The sequence below is a fragment of the Podarcis melisellensis genome (assembly GCF_964234715.1).
Source record: "Podarcis melisellensis genome assembly, chromosome: 11".
Taxonomy (NCBI): domain Eukaryota; kingdom Metazoa; phylum Chordata; class Lepidosauria; order Squamata; family Lacertidae; genus Podarcis; species Podarcis melisellensis.
Window position 1 is genome coordinate 16158659 of NC_138543.1, and position 18367 is coordinate 16177025.

The window sequence follows — 18367 nt, forward strand, 5'->3', positions numbered from 1 at the left end:
GGCAGAAGGATAAACACATAACAGAAGTACAGAGCTTCTGTACTCTCCTGTGCTTTATTTCATCCCTCCCTTTTTTTGGGTCAGGTAGTTGCCAAACCTAGAGATTCAGCCGTCAAGTTTTAACCAGCATAGAATAAGTTTGCCTTCCAGGTTTTTAATAAAGATTATCGGTAGGTCTCAGTAGGAAACGTAAATTGCGTCCCATTTTTCTGTGTACTGTGTTTGTTTAGAGTACAGTCAAAACTCAGATCCCGAATGCCTCCGTTATCGTACATTGCAGCTCCTGAACACTGAAAACCCAGAAGTAACTGCTCAGGTTTTTTTTAATGTTTTTCGGAACCCGAATGTCCGACGCAGCTTCTGCCTGAGTGCAAGCGGCTCTTGTAAACAACCAGAAGCCATGCCTCAGTTGTTGAACTTTTCGGAAGTTGAACGGTCTTCCAGAACAGATTACGTTTGACAACCTAGGTTTGACTGTACACAGGTTACATTATGCCAGCGGTCAGCAAACTTTTTCAGCAGGGGGCCAGTCTACTGTCCCTCAGACCTTGTGGGGGGCCAGACTATATTTTGGAAAAAAATGAACAAATTCCTATGCCCCACAAATAACCCAGAGATGCATTTTAAACAAAAGAACACATTCTATTCATGTAAAAACACACTGATTCCTGGACCGTCCACAGGCCGGATTTAGAAGGCGATTGGGCCAGATCCGGGCCCCGGGCCTTAGTTTGCCTACTCATGCATTATGCCATTGTATTTTCAGCTGCTAATTTTTCCAAGGAAAGATACTCCGAAGGAAGGGAAAGAATATAATTCTTCTACATCCAATTCTCCAGTTTTACCTTTCTCATACAGACTTTGGGATTACTTAGGTGGGGTTAGTGTTGTCCCCCTTATCCACCCCTGCACTTCCAGTGCGCGCAAGATTCCTGTCTCCACACAGCCAAAGGCCTTTTCGTTTTACTTCATGTGTCTGATGATTTCATGCCACAGTAACTTAGACAATTTCTAAGATGGCTCAACTTATTTTTCATAGTCATAGTAGAATGGAGCCCATATTAGAGAATAAACGTTTAAAAGTCATTTCTAAATAAGATGCTACCTCAAATTACTGTTGATGTCTTAGTTGGTTCGTGATCTTAGGCATCTGAAAAGCCTGGGAGCAAATATTAAAGCGAGCGATCAGAATGTCTAAAACAGAGCTTTCCAAACTTTTCCTGTCGGTGACAGACTTTTTAGACATGTCTCATTTCCGCAACATAGTAATTCAGTTTTGCAGTAAAGTGGACGCTCTGGTTGTGATCCGTGCGGGATGCACATTCACAACCCGCAGCGGCGCGTCTGTGCACGCGCGGGTTGCGATTCAGCACTTCTGCGCATGCGCAAACTCGATTTAGTGCTTCTGCACATATGTGATCACCAAAACCCGGAAGTAACCCATTCCGGTACTTAAGGGTGTCAGCAGTCCGTAACCCAAAAAAACGCAACCTGAAGCATCTGTATCCCAAGATATGACTGTAATTCAGTTTTACTGAGTTTAGCAAACCGGAAGGGAACCCCTTTCTGGCCTTAAAAGGAGCATGGGAGCGTTTGTGTGACACACCTACACACTGCAGCCAACACAGTGATGTGTCGCAACAGACAGTTTGGCAAGCTCTGGTCTAAAAGATAATAATTCGGTGAGTCACTAATACAGGGTGGCAACTCAGTGGTCACATGGACAGAGTTTGAAGACCAAAATTTCCTAAGTGACCATAGTTATTTGAGGAGGATAACAAAATAGGTTTTGATTGGCGCCTCTTGATATCGTGTGACTTTTTGGGTACTGCTTCATAATGTGTGGAATTGCTGTATTCAAAACTCAGTGTGTGTATAAACACCATCTTTCCTAATACCTTCAGCGTATGACAGACTGTGTCTTTCTTTGTTTTTGTTTTTAGGTTGACCCCCTCTTTACAGTGCCTGCACCTCCGCCTCCTATCTCCAGTAGTCTTACACCTCAGATTCTGCCTTCCTACTTTTCCCCGTCTTCATCCAACATTGCTGCTCCAGTTGAGCAACTTTTGGTACGGACTCGATCAGTGGGTGTGAATACTTGCGATGTTGGGATAGTAACGGAACCTGAATGCCTTGGACCATGTGAACCTGGGACCAGTGTGAATTTGGAAGGGATTGTATGGCATGAAACCGAGGAAGGTAAGTTGTGGTTTCTCTTCCCGTTTTGTTTGAATGTTGCATCTGCTTCACAAAGTTTGTTAGCAGTCATATTATACAGTACTGTTTGTTGTTAGAACTGGAGGAAATTCCCATCATATCTCTTCCAGTGAAACCAGCTACATTTTAAATAAAATAAACTCTTGATACATGATTGTACCGAGTGGCTTATAAACCTTTAGGATAAGGTTGGATGTATTTTTAGATATTTAATGTCTTTGTTTAAAAATAAAATGGTTTACAGCGTAACAGAATAATGGTGCAGGAGGAAGTGTTTATAAAAGTGATACAATTTTAGAAGTATATCTGAAACTCACACTTCTATACTTTAAAACATTCTATGCAATACCCTGTACAGGCAATCTGTATTTAATGTGGGGAGATTTCCTGAGCATTTGTTTTAATTTTTTATTGTAAAGAAAAAAGATTTTTGCTGCATGAATACATTTTCTGGTGATGTTAACAGTTATGAGAATTTGTTTTTTGAATTGGAAGTTTCTGAGAGAACATCAGTCCATGGAGGTTTCATGGATAAGGCACATTAATTAAAATAAGGCAACCTGTTGCTTGATGAATAAGCAGGCATTTATTGAAAATAATTAAGAGATGAAACTTTGGTCAGGAAAATAATTGGAAGTGTGATGACTCTTGTTAAAATTAAGGCATCAGAAAAAGCTTTTATTTGTCATGGGCAGATTTTTTCCATTATAAATTCTGTAAGATAATCTCTTATTGCCTGAATTTACTGTTATCAATGATGGAATTATTGTACATGCTGGCCTAATTGCTGGTTTTGACGTAGGATATTATATCTAATCAGAACTGTTGGAATGGGTGCTGTTACAGATGTTTTCTCATGTTTGCTTGAGCAGTGTTTAATTACTAGTGATTTAATAGCCGCTGTATTGGAAGCAAGAAATTCCATTTCAAAAGTGTCCTACAGCACATCAGCTGATGATAAATCCTAACATGCTTCAGTTGTATGCGCAACAGTAGTTCATTCTGTGCAGTGATATATAAGACACCAGCAGAGTGCTTTACACTGTCTGCCTGGAAATCAATAGAAAGATTCTGACTTGCTTGCTTTTATATGCTCTCGTCCATCCATCTCTTTTGCTGCGCACGCTTTCATCAGATTCGTAATCTAGATTGATCCTTTTAGATTGTTTTCAAAGCACATATAAATTCTGTTTTAAAATATGCAGGCTGAGGTGCCCGCCTCTCTCCCTTCGTGTTCTTTTCACTGACCTGCATTAGCCAGAGTTGGAATGTACGAGTGTGAATTGTGGTGACATGAAAGAGCAGTAGCTTTTAATAGTGTTATTCTTGCTGAGTAAACTAAACTTCTGACCCCCACTGAATTAAGAAGTGCGCCTTGTTAAAGGTCTGGAGGGCAGCAGTGTGGTGTTTTATAATGTGCCTCCATGCTCGCAAGAATGATATTCTGTCTGCCTGCTTTTGGTACTACTCAGATGTGCTCAGCTGAGAAGATTTTTATTTATTGAAATTGCCTGATTCAGAGTCCCTGCCTCTGCTTATGGGAAGGGGTGTATAGTCTAGGAAACTGCGCCAGTTATTATCCATTCTGTTTGTGCATCTGCAAATCTGGGACATTTGTGTGGCATTAGCAAGATGACTACTCAGCCTTCAAAGCTGCAGAGAATAGGGAAACAGGATAATAAAGGTTTCACTTGTTGATGTCTAGCATATTGGAAAGCTTCTTGAGTAATATTAATAGCGTCTTAACACTGATAAATCCCTGAAAATTGTTGTGGGCTTCTAAGAAAGGAAAGAAGCAGATCCTGATTTAATATAGGAATATTAAGCTGAATATATTAAGCTGAGCCTTCTAAATATGGGAAATTCAATAGATGTGGCTGTCTGGTGGTTTTTCCTTTTGTGACAAAAATTACCTGGTGGTGTAATGCTACGTAATGAAAAATTGCTTATGCTTCAATCCAAGACACAATTGCAAGTAAATTCTGTTAATTTCATAGATCCTTAGTACATTTAGCATTGGGTTCTAATGGTCTCGTTTACATGTTAGTGTTTGGGACACACTTCTGGCCGACTCTTAATGAGCAAATCATGGTTTCTAGGAAGCAAGCATTGAATCTGCACCAAGCCCAGGTGTCTGAAGTGTTATGCTTAGTTTTACACTTCAAATAGTGCATTTACATTGGAGGATAAGCCAGGCTTTAGTGACATAACAGTCAAACATATGGGGCAGAGAGACACACTGGTTGTAGTTGCATTGTTATTACAGTCAAACCTCATTCTGCATCTGCCTCCGCTTGCGTCTGCTTCGGCGAATGTCCGCGGCAAACCCGGAAGTACCGGAAAGGGTTACTTCTGGGTTTGCCACTTGCACATGCGCAAAAGCGCTAAATCACACTGCGTGCGTGCGCAGACACGGCACTTCGACATGCGTCATTTTCAGCTTGCGGACGAGCCTCCAGAACAGATCCTGTCCACAAAATGAGGTTTGACTGTAATTTATTTAAAAAACTGGAAATTCTCTTCTCTAAGGCTCAGTGCGGCTTCCAGCAAAGCAAACCATACAACAGTGGCAGCAAAACTATGTAAAAAACCCCACCAGTCTCTTCATCAAGAAACCACTAAAAATAGTGTATTCTGTGTCAACAGTCCCACAGGTCTAGACATGCTCACTCAACAGCTCTAAGGCTTTTGAAAGAGCTAGGCTTTGTATCCTTTTAAGAAAACCTCCAGAACAGCTTTTGGACCTCATCAGAGATGTTGTTCTGAAACCTTGAAATAATTAGGTTAATGGCCCTTGCTTCTTGTCCCTGATGTATTCACCAAATGTATCAGATGCTTGCATCCATACAGTTAAATACTTAACAGTGAAATTGGTAAGTTTCATCCAGACAGCAGGATAGGTATAAGGATGATCTGAATAGCAGTGATGCACTCCTGAGGCTCAAGCGCGATTCATACCTGAACATGGCACCTTTTGCGATGTTTATGAGAGACAGAAATTGTGTTGATGGCGCTGAGTCATCAGCCGGGATCAGTTGTGCAGTGATCACAATCGGTTTGTAGGAGGTCTGAGCTGCACATATGGCAGCCATATACAAAATGCAGTTTGAGCAGCTGCAATAATTCCTTGTAAAAAGAGGGAGATAAAGAGGAGCTGGTATTAATGGCAGGCGTAATGAGAACAGTGTGGCATATAAAAGAGATGCAGTTTTATTTTGCATGGAGTTCTTAAAATGGTAATATGGGCTGCTCTAGTGTAGCCCCTCCACGCGATATCTCTGCTATGTGCACTTTGAGCGCATGAGGGGCTTCTTGTGTGGCGCTCTCAGAATGGGTACTCCAGTAAAAAAAGGCAAGCTGCCGTTTGATAAGGCAATCCCAAACTGTACTGTACTGTTCAAGGGAAGGCCACTTTGGCCTCTTCTACCACTGTCTAGTTACTAAGGACCTCCATCCTAGCAAGAATACAGTGGACCCTCGGGTTACTTTACCTTTGGTGACTGTAACTTTCGGGTTGCGAACACAGCAAACCCGGAAGTGTATACTTCCGGGTTTCGCCGCGCACACATGCGCAGAAACGGCACCTCATGTTGTTGACTTTTCAGGGTACGTACGGACCCCTGGAATGAATTAAGTTCGTATCCGGAGGGTCCACTGTACCAGTAATCGGGACTCAATTAGGGATGGGTGATAATATCGTGCGAAACCAGTTTGAAGTTGCCATCGTGAAATTAGTTTCAAAATTTTTGACCCAGTAATATATCGCGAATCAAGATGTGCCGGGCGATAGATTGTTCAAAACTGGTTTGAAGTCCATATCATGTTATCGCAAATCATGTTTTGTGCATGCGTTGGTGTGCTGTGCAAGTATTACAGTGTGAGGAAAACTGTGAAGCCAGCCAGTTCCTCTACATAGCTCCATCCTTATTTCAGACATTATGAAGTATCAAGATGTTTAGCTGGTGGTATATCGCAATGTAGAAATCCAGGTATCATCCAGTCTTAATGTTTGCCTCTACACAGTTCCATCCCTATTTCAGACAGCATGATATGTTGGTATATCATGATGTTTAGCTGCTGATATATTGTGATGTTGAAGGCCAGATATCTCCCAGCCCTAGTCCCAATTGGAAAAAATACCTGTTAGCTACTCATCCCTTTATTCTGCCATTGTCAAAACTGATTTCCCTATTCTTCGTCGCACCTTCTCTCTTTTTCCCTTCGGTGTGTCCCGTTTTTTGGATTGTAAACCTTTAGGGCAGGGCTTACACCATATTTTGATTTATGTACATCACCCCCACATCAGTACCGCTTTTTAATTGTTATTTGTAGTTATCTTTAAATTGCTGTGAGCTACTTTGGGATATAGTCTTCATTTGCAAAGTAGGATAATTGATAATAAAAAACAAGATTCCAGAAGTGTTAGGCAGCCTACAAGTATTGCCATCAAATGGCTTGTTTTTCCAGTTGAGGGCATTGGAAAACATCTGCATGACTGACCAGGGAAAGAAAAATTGCTGTTATTGGGGGGTGGGGGTGGGGGTGGAGAAGGGGCTTCAAGAGAGAACTGGAGTCAGGTAAGATTACTATCATTAATGACATCATTAATGGCTTTTCCCTGCTGAGAAGAAGAAAAAAGAGGGGAGAGGCCTCAAGGATAATAATATTGCTATACTAAAATCTGTGTTCAGTTCAGACCTGTTCTCAAGTGTAGCAACTGGGAATATGTTGGCAGACTGAAGACTTCAGAAACTGCGCTCCTCTGGTCAGTTTGCAGGAAAGTAAAAAAAAAAGCCAACAGTTCATTAGCTGACACATATCTTTGTATCCAGTCAGGCTCAATTAAAGTAAAATATCTGAGAAGAGAAGACTATTTAGATGATAACAGATGGGCTGTGATGTAAGGTTAGTGAGGGCAAATACAGAAGCTGTCTTGATAGTTGCTTCTAAGAAGGCTGATATTTTATCGCTAGTTTGACTGTGTTGGTCTATATTCAAATAACGTAGGCCACTCAGAAGTCACTATGCAGTATGGAATAAATTAAAAACACATTTTAGTATTATTAATTGTAGTATTGCCAATACTATTACAGTGGTACCTTGGTTCTCAAACTTAATCCATTCCGGAAGTCCGTTCCAAAACCAAAGCGTTCCAAAACCGAGGCGCGCTTTCCCTTAGAAAGTAATGCAAAATGGATCAATCCATTCCAGACTTTTAAAAACAACCCCCAAAACAGCACTTTGTCATGAATTTTAATATCTAACGAGACCATTGATCCATAAAATGAAAGCAATAATCAATGTACTGTACTATAAAAGAAATAAAGACAGTATTGTAGATGATAAAAAAAATAAAATTGATTATTTTCTTCTTACCTGCACTGATGATAGTCATTGTTTGGATGGGGGCTTTTATCCATTTCTGCAGTCGCACAATCAATCAGTAGCTGAACTGGGTTCCACACAGTCACAAAAACAAAGCCTCAAAAACGCAAAATAAATAGCAAAAACAAAAGACCCAAACTTCATCCGTTCCGGAAGTCCGATTGACTTCCGAAATGTTCGAAAACCAAGGCACAGCTGCTCATTGGTGCAAGTGCCCCGGAAACAATAGCCGACAGCCGCATCAGATGTTCGGCTTCTGAAAATAGTTTGAAAACTGTAACACTTACTTCCGGGTTTGGGGCATTTGAGAACCAAGGTTACCCCATGTAGTAGTATTACTGCTACTTTTATTATTTCTTACAGTAAGCAACATATGGATAGGCTGGGTAAAAAAAACAACCCCAAAAAACCCCAAACACCTTTATTCACAAATACGATTTCTCTAAGGATGGGAGACCTGAAAGATTATATAATTAACTGTGACTCAACTGTATATCATCAGCTGCTTAAGGGGCATTTTGAAGAAAAGAAACTGCAAATATTTATTCTCTCTGGTTTTGGCTGCAAACAGCTGTAGCCATCAGAAGTAATTGTTCTTATGAAGGGTTTTATGCTTGAACGCTGATCCAAAGACAGCCATCCTTCACCTGCCTGCCACCGGTTCCAGAACAATCCGTCACCTCGTCGCATTTGTCTCCGCTCAGATTGCTGGGTTGGCATTCCTGTTCTTCGTAACAATAGGTTCTTGTTCGATAATAAACAAAGACGAAGGGTAGTTGTGTCGCTTTTCTTTTTTAACAAGTGGTATTCTCAGCTTGACGTGTCCTGATAGTTTGAGAAAGAAAATGTAAAGGGGGGGGGGGTTGGTCCTCATTTTGTAAAAGCAATTTTTCATCGAGGATTTAAGAAAGCAAGTTATATCCCTCTTGTCAGACATAGGTTTCTGCTCAGTTACCTATAGCATCGTAAACCTCTCTTAAGAAGGTAGTAAACGGCATGGATCTCTTATTCTTTTCTTTTCTTTTCTTGTGCCACCACCTAGCATATTCTTAACTGACCTTGCAGCTCATTAAGTCTGGTTTCCTGCTTCAGTAACTTGGAACTGTCAATCAAAAGCTTGGCTTCGAATGTCTGCAGTTTTCTAGCCGTCTTTCGACTCTTGGTCCTCTTCCCAGTTACGTTCTGTTCCTGAATCTTAATGTCATAATAATCCCTTTGTTCCATATTTTGACTAGGAACTTTTTTTTTTGTAGTGGCTGTTATGAACAATCCCATTGTGAACCTCTGCTAGCAAAGTCTCCAAGCACCAGTGACCAGGGAAGACAGCCACAACAAATTCGGAGAGCTCCTAATAAGCCCTCCCTCCAGCTGCTTTCTTGTGGGCTGCATATGCTAAGCTCTGGAATCCCATTACAGTCATACCTCGGGTTACAGACGCTTCAGGTTTTTTCAGGTTATGGACTGCCGTAACCTGGAAGTTCCGAAACGGGTTACTCCTGGGTTTCGGCAGCCACGCATGCGCAGAAGCGCTAAATCGCGCTATGCGCAGAAGCGGGTTGCGAACGCGTATCCCGCATGGATCACGTTCGCAACCTGAGCGTCCATTGTACGGTAAAGTATGAGACTCAGAATCGCAGGGTCGTGGGTCCCACATCGGGCGAAAGATTCCTGCATCGCATGGGCTTGGACTAGATCAGGGGTGGGCAAACTAAGGGCTGTGGGCAGAATCCGGCCCAATCGCCTTCTCAATCCGGCCCGCGGACGGTCCGGGAATCAGCGTGTTTTTACATGAGTAGAATGTGTGCTTTTATTTAAAATGCCTCTCTGGGTTATTTGTGGGGCATAGGAATTCGTTCATTTTTTTCAAAATATAGTCTGGCCCCCACAAGGTCTGAGGGACAGTGGACCGGCCCCCGGCTGAAAAAGTTTGCTGACCCCTGGACTAGATGATCCTTGTGATCCTTTCCAACTCTACAATTGTGTAACTCCACACTGACAGTGCAGAATGTGCTTTGTTTGTCTTTGGAACTGATTGAATAGTGCAAGAAATGTAGAATTAAAGTGTGGTTGAGGTTTTATGAAACCAGTGTTTCTTATATATATTATATTAATATTATACATATTATTTAATATTAATATATATTAACAAGTGTTTTATTTTGGAATATCTGTGTATATGTAACATCACACACAGACTTCTTTCCAGCAGCTGTGATGCTGGGCTGGGACATATAAACACAAAAGGAATCTCAACTAGTGTGGTGTGGGTAAAGGACTGGAAATAGCTACAGGCTGCATGATTTCCTGCCCCGACCTGGCCGCAGTGATCCATGTGATGGTCACCTCCAGGCTCAACTACTGTAACTCGCTCTACGCGGGGCTGCCCTTGAAACTGTCACCGGAAACTCCAGTGGGTCCAGAATGCTGCAGCGAGGTTCCTGACGGGGTCCTTACCATGGGAGCATATTCACCCAGTGCTCTACCAGCTGTAATGGCACCCAGTGGAGTATAGGGTCAGGTTTAAGGTGCTGGTTTTGACCTTTAAAGCCCTAGGACGCTCATACTTATCGGACCGCCTCTCCTGGTATGTCCCGCAGAGGTCCATGAATAATAATAGCTTGAAGGTCCCGGGCCCTAAGGAACTCAGACTATCCTACACCAGGGCCAGGGCTTTTTCCGTGATGGCTTTTCCCATTCCTCTTCTATGAAGAAACCATTTCTGGGACCCCACATTTAAATTCTTCCCAGGTCTCCTTGCTGGCCCTAGTAGGACCAACTTGGCCAGGTAGCCCTGGTGATCATTTAATGTCTACTGACTGTTCCCCCGCAAAGAAAATGACCCCATAATTTTTGAATTTTATTGATATTGATGCTGCATTTTATGTTGTATTTTATGCTGTTTTTAAGTTGCATTTCAGTCAATGTTTTATATTTGCTGTTAGCTGCCCTGAGCCCGGTTTTTAAACCAGGAAGGGCGGGGTATAAATAAAAACGTATTCTTATTGTGTTCACAATTTTTGCATGTGGCAGCAGGTTGCGCAGAAAGTGGGTAGTCAATGCCGCAGCCATTTTTACAGCCCCGTGTCTACCACACTACAAGCCGTCGTGTAACTAGCTCTGCAAGCTAGTAGATACTACATGTATTTTGAGACTGGTGTTTGTGTGCATGTGTTTATAAACTTTCCCCCCAATTACAATGTTGAAGGCTCAGTATCTATTTTGCAGACTACTCTCACAAACCAGAACTATTCCATTATCAGTTACATACCGGTATCTTTCAGTGGCTAAGTGAATAAAGAGCTGGTGCCCAACTGTTGCTGTTCAATTATTAAATATTGGTGACTAAAATAACAAAAGGTCAGTATATATTCCCAACATACAATTCCCCTTTGCTCCAGATTTTTGTAATGATTTAAACTTGAGCTTCGATAAGAGATTAATGGCAACTCTGCCCGCTGTCCCCCCACAAATCCACTCCATTGAAATGAGGCTGTATTTTAATGTTGTATTTTAATCTTGTTTTTAAGTTGTATTTCAATCAATTTGTTTTTATATCGGGTGTTAGCCGACCTGAGCCCAGTCTTGGCTGGGGAGGGCAGGGTATAATTAAAATTTATTATTATTATTATTATTATTATTATTAAACCAGAAATTCCAGACATTGGGCATTTGAAGGCAAGAGGTGCAAATATGTGTGCTACTGTTTACTTATTGACTTACAATTTATGGAGAAACTGTGAATTCGAAATGACCCAACTTCACTTTTCCCTTTAAAAGTTGCACATAGGTGAGAAACCCTTTTAAAATTGGTCCGTACCAGATGCAACGTATAGCTTGGAGGGAAAACGTGGCGTGTGGCTCATAGTTTGTTATCTAGAATATGTCTTGTTGATTCATATCGAAAGGCGCAGATGTACAATAGGCCATTCTCACATTTTATTTTGACTATAGTTTAAATCAGAATGCTGAAAGCTAGAACCCTATGCCACCATACTTGGAATTTAAGTTCCATTGAACTTAGAAAGATTTCACTCCAAGTAAACATGCAGAAAATCATGCTGTTGGTGTCGTGTTCAACTAGGGCAGAGCTTTCCAAACTTTTCATGTTGGTGACACGTTTTAGACATGCATTATTTCGTGACACAGTGAAGTTATATAAAAAAAGGGTCGGGAGAGTTGAAATAAGACTAAATACACTGCAGCTTGACAACTGAAGTGAAAAGAGTGATTTTTATCCATCAGAAGGATAGTTTTAAAGATCTGGAAGTCAGGTAATCTAATTAATGAAATAATAACCCACAAAAGCAGCACACTGAAACATGAATAAGTCTAATGTGCTCTGTGTATGTGCATTTCATGTTTGCACAGAATGCTTAGGAAATCGAGGATGGGCGACCAAATGTGGTAAATTTGAGTTGTTAGCCTTTGTGAATGGTCGTCAACTAGGTTTTACTAAGAACAGACCTATTGAAATGAACGACCCTAACGTAGTCATCTTCATTAATTTCAGTGGTTCTTCTCGGATTAAAATTTAGTTGAGTTCTACCCTATAGTTATTTCGTCCTGAGAGTTCTGTCAAGCTAGAGTACATATCTGATACTGAAATAGCATATTGGAGAAGATAAGTTAAATAGTAATTCATTGTGCTGCCATCCAAGTAAAATATAATAATTAAGAACTTCTGACATGCAGCATTTCTGAAAAGTTTCTTTGGCAGTAATTCTCAAATTCATCCTATTACGATCTCCCCGCCGAATTCTGTGTCTGCATCAACTTGTTCACGATTTCCTTATCCTTGTCTGGAAGTCACTGCTGTTGTTTACTGCTTTCAATTACTGTTTTTTAAATTGTATGGACTGAGAAGGTGACATCAAAATTTAATTTCCCAGGAAGGGAATTTAAATGATGGTTTTTAAAAGAGAGAGAATGATTTCTCCTGGCCAAACCATATCAAGATTAGAATGCCTTTGTCCTTTACCTTGGCTAAGAAGTGACATTTTGGAAGCCCATTAATAAAGATGAAGAAAGGATAATCAGATGGAAATTTCAACTGTTGCCCTATTTAATAACCAGCCTTGCAGAACAAAATCAATTCTAGCTTAAGTGTCACTTTCAAACTCAATTTCAAGTACATGAAATAAAAAGCAAAGATACAGCAAAAAGGTTTCATTTGGTTATAAGGCATAAATAAACAGATGCAGCTGTCCCTTGCAAGCTAGATGATACAACACATCACTGAACTAATTCCTGTTGACTGTGTCAACCTGTACTAAATTCTATTAAGGACACAATGTTCAGATTGTCACAAGGACTTTGGTAGTGGGTTTAAATCCTCTCAGCCATGAAGCTAGGGGCTATTACTTCTGGCAACAGACTGCCTTGAATATGCAGTTATTTGGCTTCTTTTCCTTATCTTGACATATAGCAATATCTGTTTTATTACCTGAAAGTTACTGTCTTTGTAGTTTGTCATTCAGAACGTGTGGTCCCTTGGTGTGGGCTTGAGTGAGACAGAGTGGCTGATAACAAACCTATGTTGAAACTCAGTTAAACAGCAAAATACTCAAAAGGGTGAGGCGAGCAGAGCAGATTGCTAAAGGAAGTGAACCTAGTAGAGACTGGAAGTCAAGAGAAGTCATAGTTGGAAACTTCTCATGAACAGAGAAACCCACTAGATGAAAACACGTGAAGAAGCACATCATGTCCTTGTGTGGGCAGTTATGCGCCACATACAGATATATTGAGTCTAATTTGCCTTCTGCAGGCACTCAGTGCTGTAGCTTTTTCACTCTTGACAATGGCCATTTTCTTTTTCAGAAGCAGGTTCCTCCCACAGAGCATCAGAGACCCAAATTAACATGAGTTGCACTACTTGCTCCTACTTAAATTTCACTACTTTAGCAATACTTACAGGATGTTTCCAAACCAGCTAAAAGCACACGCTTGCAATATCTTTGAGCTTGAAGCTTTGACATAATCTAAACCAGAACTCTTGGGCCCCCAGATATTGTTGAACTACAATTCCCATCATCCCCAGCCAGTTTAGCCCATGGTCAGGAGTGATGACCCAAGTTTGCTTAACTGCCAAAAGAGGAAATTAAAGACTAGTTTTGGGTAGACACGAAACAGTGCAAATAGGCTGTCTTTCAATCCATAAAAAAACAATAAAATGTTCCTTAGTTTTATTGCTGACAATTTTCTACAATTTTCAAATGATACTCCCACAAAGAAAGATATTCCGATCAAATGTATTAAAAGAATTATTTGCCTTGGTTTTATGAGTGTTGGACAGCAGGTGCTAGGGAGCAATCCTAACACCTGGCTAAGGAAAAATAAAGTGAGTCGCGGGCAACTTACACCTGCGAGGAGTCATGCCTCAGTGCTATCCATATGTTCTGTGTCATAAACATTTTGGGCACCACATGGCAGGATATAGTCTCTGACATTATGTTTGCACTTCTGTCTCAGCAACATCTGAAGGTAAAAAGAGGTAAAGGACGCCTGGACGGTTGTTAATAATAATAATAATAATAATAATAATAATAATAATAATAATAATAATAATTTATTTATGCCCCGCCCATCAGGCTGGGCTTCCCCAGCCACTCTGGGTGGCTTCCAACAAAATATTAAAATACCGTAATACATCAAAGTCTGTCAAAGGTGACTATGAGGTACGGCACTCATCTTGCTTTCAGGCTGAGGGAAGTTTGTCCACAGACAGCTTTCCGGGTCATGTGGCCAGCAGGACTGAACCACTTCTGGCACAACAGGACACCGTGACGGAAGCCAGAGTACACAGAAACACCATTACCTTCCTGCCGCTGCGGTACCTATTTATCTACTTGCACTGGTGTGCTTTCGAACTGCTAGGTTAGCAGGAGTTGGGACAAAGCAACGGGAGCTTGCCCCGTCATGCAGACTCAAACTGCCGACCTTCTGACCAGCAACCTCAAGAGGCTCAGTGGTTTAGACCACAGCGCCACTCGCTCCCCTGTTCGGCAACATCTACGCTGACATGGTCATGTGCACAGGCTGCAAGATGGCAGGATCCCCAAGGATCCTTTGTGAGAGCTTCAGGCACCAGGCCTGTTGGCAACTCTGCATTATAAAGATGTCCGCAAACATGACATGAAGGCTGGCAACGTTAACCCCGCAGTGTGGGAATCCCTTACAGACGATTACGGTGCCTGGAGGCAGGCAGTCCAGTTGTGTATCCACAGCAGTGACCAGAGGAGGAATGACGACTGGGAAGAACGCAGAGAGAAGGAATGTCATGGTGCATCTGTAGCAAAGAAACCAGACACCTTCATCTGCCAGTGGGGAGAGGCATGGTCTGTAACTCTGCAATGCTTTGACTTTACCCCCGATGGCACCCTCTTGCATTGTTTCTCGAGGCAGACTGGTGCCAGCAGTTTAGCTGAATGCTGCAGCAGAGACACTGCCACTTATGAGACCCCGCTGCACACACCTGGAAAGGGTGAAAGATGGGCAGTATCCCGTCCAGCTACAAACTGGAACAGCAGGGACCTAGATCAGCCCAGCAGGGATAGCTTCTGACTGTCCATACTTTCACTAAGCACAGAGTGCACCTCGGCCACATCCAAACCTCCTTCAGCAGAGTGGATTGTGGGTTTAAATTGCTCTTGGAACACAGTCGCACCTTGGAAGTCAAACGGAATCTGTTCCGGAAGTCCATTCGGCTTCCAAAACGTTTGAAAATCAAATTGTGGATTCGGATTGGCTGCAGGAAGTCCTGCAGCCAATCTGAAGCTGCGGAAGCCCCACTGGACATTCGGGTTCCAAATGAACAATCACTTCCAAACGAACAATCACTTCCAAGTTTGCAGCATTCGGGAATCCAAACGTCCAAGTTCCAGGGCGTTCAGGATCCAAGGTACAACTGTACTAACAAAAGCTTCTCCCCTTAAGTGTGTGTGCGCGTTTGTGTGCAATCTTAAGGATTCTGCACCTTAAAGCTTTATTATTTCACACAGAAGTACCTTCCACTGGGACACTGAGACCCTTTCCAGGTGATGTTTCCCATTTTAAGTGTAAACCTACTTGTGCAAGGGTAAAGCTGACGTCTAGGTTACAAGCTATTCTGCCTGTCCAGACAAAAAAGATGCAGCTAATAAGCTAGGGGAAATTGTGTTCACAGTGTTGCAGTTTAATAACACCGTAGTCGAAAACAGGCCTCCATTCAGAGGGACAGCTTGATTCAGGCAAACCTGCTAATTTGTTTTCGCCTTCAAGGAGATTTAGAGCCTTTGCATCTTGGCAGTGGCACACAATGTAATTGTTTCCTGCTCCTTAATCTTCAATCTCGTTGCCTAGGATTAGCATGCCCAAGAAAGCATGAAATGTTGACTGTTATTTGCCACACTGTTCCCCTCTTCCTGAAGTCCTTGGAGGAGCTGCTCTCGACTTACTAGATGTTGTGGAAACACAGCCTTCCTTCTGATAACGTCTATAATCATGAGGCTTGTTCACACCGGAACAAAATGTCTCTCAGTGTATGTTGAAAGGTGTGAAAGCACGGTAACTGTGATGTGCAAAGCTAAATCTACCCCAAAATTAATTTCTTATCAGGAGAACCTTCCCCCTCCCCGCCCCCCGGAAACCTCACATCTTTTTCACTCCTTTTTCACTCATTTGTTGTATTAGTCAGCAAGGGAGGAATGGTAACGCAGAGAAAGACTGGTTGCAGGATTACTGGCATGTGCATTAGAATAGTGTGTGCTGATAATTCAGTAGCAGCAGATCAGTAGACCCCCCAGGCCCTGTGAATTAGCAGTGCATGAGTTTGAGATGCAAACATGAGTCCCGTTGTAAACAAACATCTGCCCTTGTTCCCTTATGGGGTGTCGAAGAGCCCATATAGAGTCCTTACATAGGTTTCCTATTGGTAGGAGAAAATAACAGAGGCCAACCAGAGAATATTGAGAAGCAAAGCAGCTAGTAAGCTTGATCTTTATTGATCTGTTGCAACAGGGTGCTCCCCTCACCCGCAGGAGAGGAGGAGGAACCCAGAACAAAGGTGTGCCTGCCCTTATATAGACATTTTAAATTCCCTGCCTTGGAGCTCAAGACCACCCCTCCATACATCATACATACATCACAGAAGGGGTGTAACCTAAGACCACCCCCCAGATACATCATACCTACATCACAGAAAAGGCGGTCTACAGCAGAAATCTGAGTGTGTTCTTTATCTCGTCTCAGAGGTTACCTGTTAATGCTCACTTGATTGGATACCCTGGGGAGCCTGGCCAGTCTTTTGTAATGATAAGTACTTAGTTCCTGAGCCAGGTCACAGGCTCACCCTATTCAAACACAGACATACCCTTAAGACAGGATTTGTGAAGGAAAAGACAATGGCGAGGCTTTTCCATTTTCCTTTGACCTTGCAGAGAAAACATTTGGTCAGTTTGGGAATCAAAAATGGTTTCAGGTTGGTCTTCCTGTGCTGATCTATGTACGTGCTTGGTTGGTACATTTATGAACATTTATTGTATATCTAAGACTTTAAAATTCTTATCACACCATATTGTTTAGCCAGTGCAGCAAGAAAGATCACGGCAAACTTGAAAAATAAATTTCATTCCATGTTAAAAACTCAGATATGTAAGCTGGCTGCCCAATGGCTCCTTAAACCGGGGCTACAGTCTCTAAAACAGAATGTCTAGCTGCCATTTGGGGACCAGACGGCTCAAAAGTCGGCTTTTTTGGTTCCTGAAATTCGCTCTGATAGTGGAGATAAAATATAATGAATGGAATTCTACTGGGTGTGTTGCTAGTGTGCGAAAACAGTCAAGATCCGAGGATTCCCAGGCAGGCACCTCCAGATGGTGGAGATATCGGGCACCATTCTGGTGCCTGGGCATCTTCACTTGGCCACGTGGCCACTAGCCAGGTACAAAATGTGCTTGGCGCCTGGTAAATTTCGAACACTGATTTCATTGCTAGGTTTTTGTTTTTGTTTTTTGCTGTGAATAAGCATTAATCATTATTTTTGCTTTGAACCTTTACACTAGTCACACAGTGGCAGAGAGATATTTATAGCCAAGCAATGGAGTACAAGTTGGAAAGGGGATTAATATGTGGCTTTTAAAATGTTCGGATTGATTTTTTATTTTATTTTTTAAAGGATCTGGAAACGGAAGTAAATTAATTAATACATGCTGTGCAGTAAATTGCAATGTTTTGAGAATAACTGGGTGTGCTGGCTGGAGAATCAAGACCTGTCTGTCTCCTTCGCTGGTTTGTTGACTCAGAGGCTTGGTAATGGTGGGAGGAAGAAGGGGAAAAGTGAGTCCCTTTTCTTTGTTGAGGCTTGCAGATTCCTGGAAAGATGTGCTTTATTGATCATTGTAAACTCTTCTGCCTTATTACAGTTATATCATGGAATCTGTTTTTAAGGAGTCCTTCTGAGAATTAGTCGGAGAAAAAGCAATTTGATTGTGTTTTCTAATCATGAACAGATGGGAGGCCAGACCTGAAATAGTTTGTTGGCTGCCTGCCACCATCCTATGAATTTTTATTTGTGTGGATGTGTAACAGTTTTATTTTTCCCTTTTTGGGGGGAGAGTAGGCATGTAAGTCCTGGGAAGATTAATCCTTTGTTTCCTGCGAAATGTGTGCTTGTAAAACAAATGTTGCAGCAATGTGCCATGCAGACACCCTGCATTGTGTCAATTAGGAGGCGTGACATCAGGAGACTGCACAAGCTGTCAAAGGCTAGAGCAGTTTTCAAAAGCATCTC

At 41.9% G+C, this 18367-nt stretch overlaps 1 protein-coding gene across 4 annotated transcripts in view; it reads left to right on the top strand.

Moving 5' to 3' along the window:
* ZNF608 (zinc finger protein 608) overlaps window positions 1–18367 on the top strand; it is a gene marked incomplete at its 3' end in the record, with an annotated part of 123791 nt that overhangs the window by 50310 nt on the left and 55114 nt on the right. For all 4 annotated transcript variants that reach the window (XM_081930380.1, XM_081930381.1, XM_081930379.1 and 1 more), the window contains one exon: window positions 1944–2199. In XM_081930380.1, the coding sequence (XP_081786506.1) occupies window positions 1944–2199 (256 nt within the window). The remainder of the gene's footprint in view (window positions 1–1943; window positions 2200–18367) is intronic.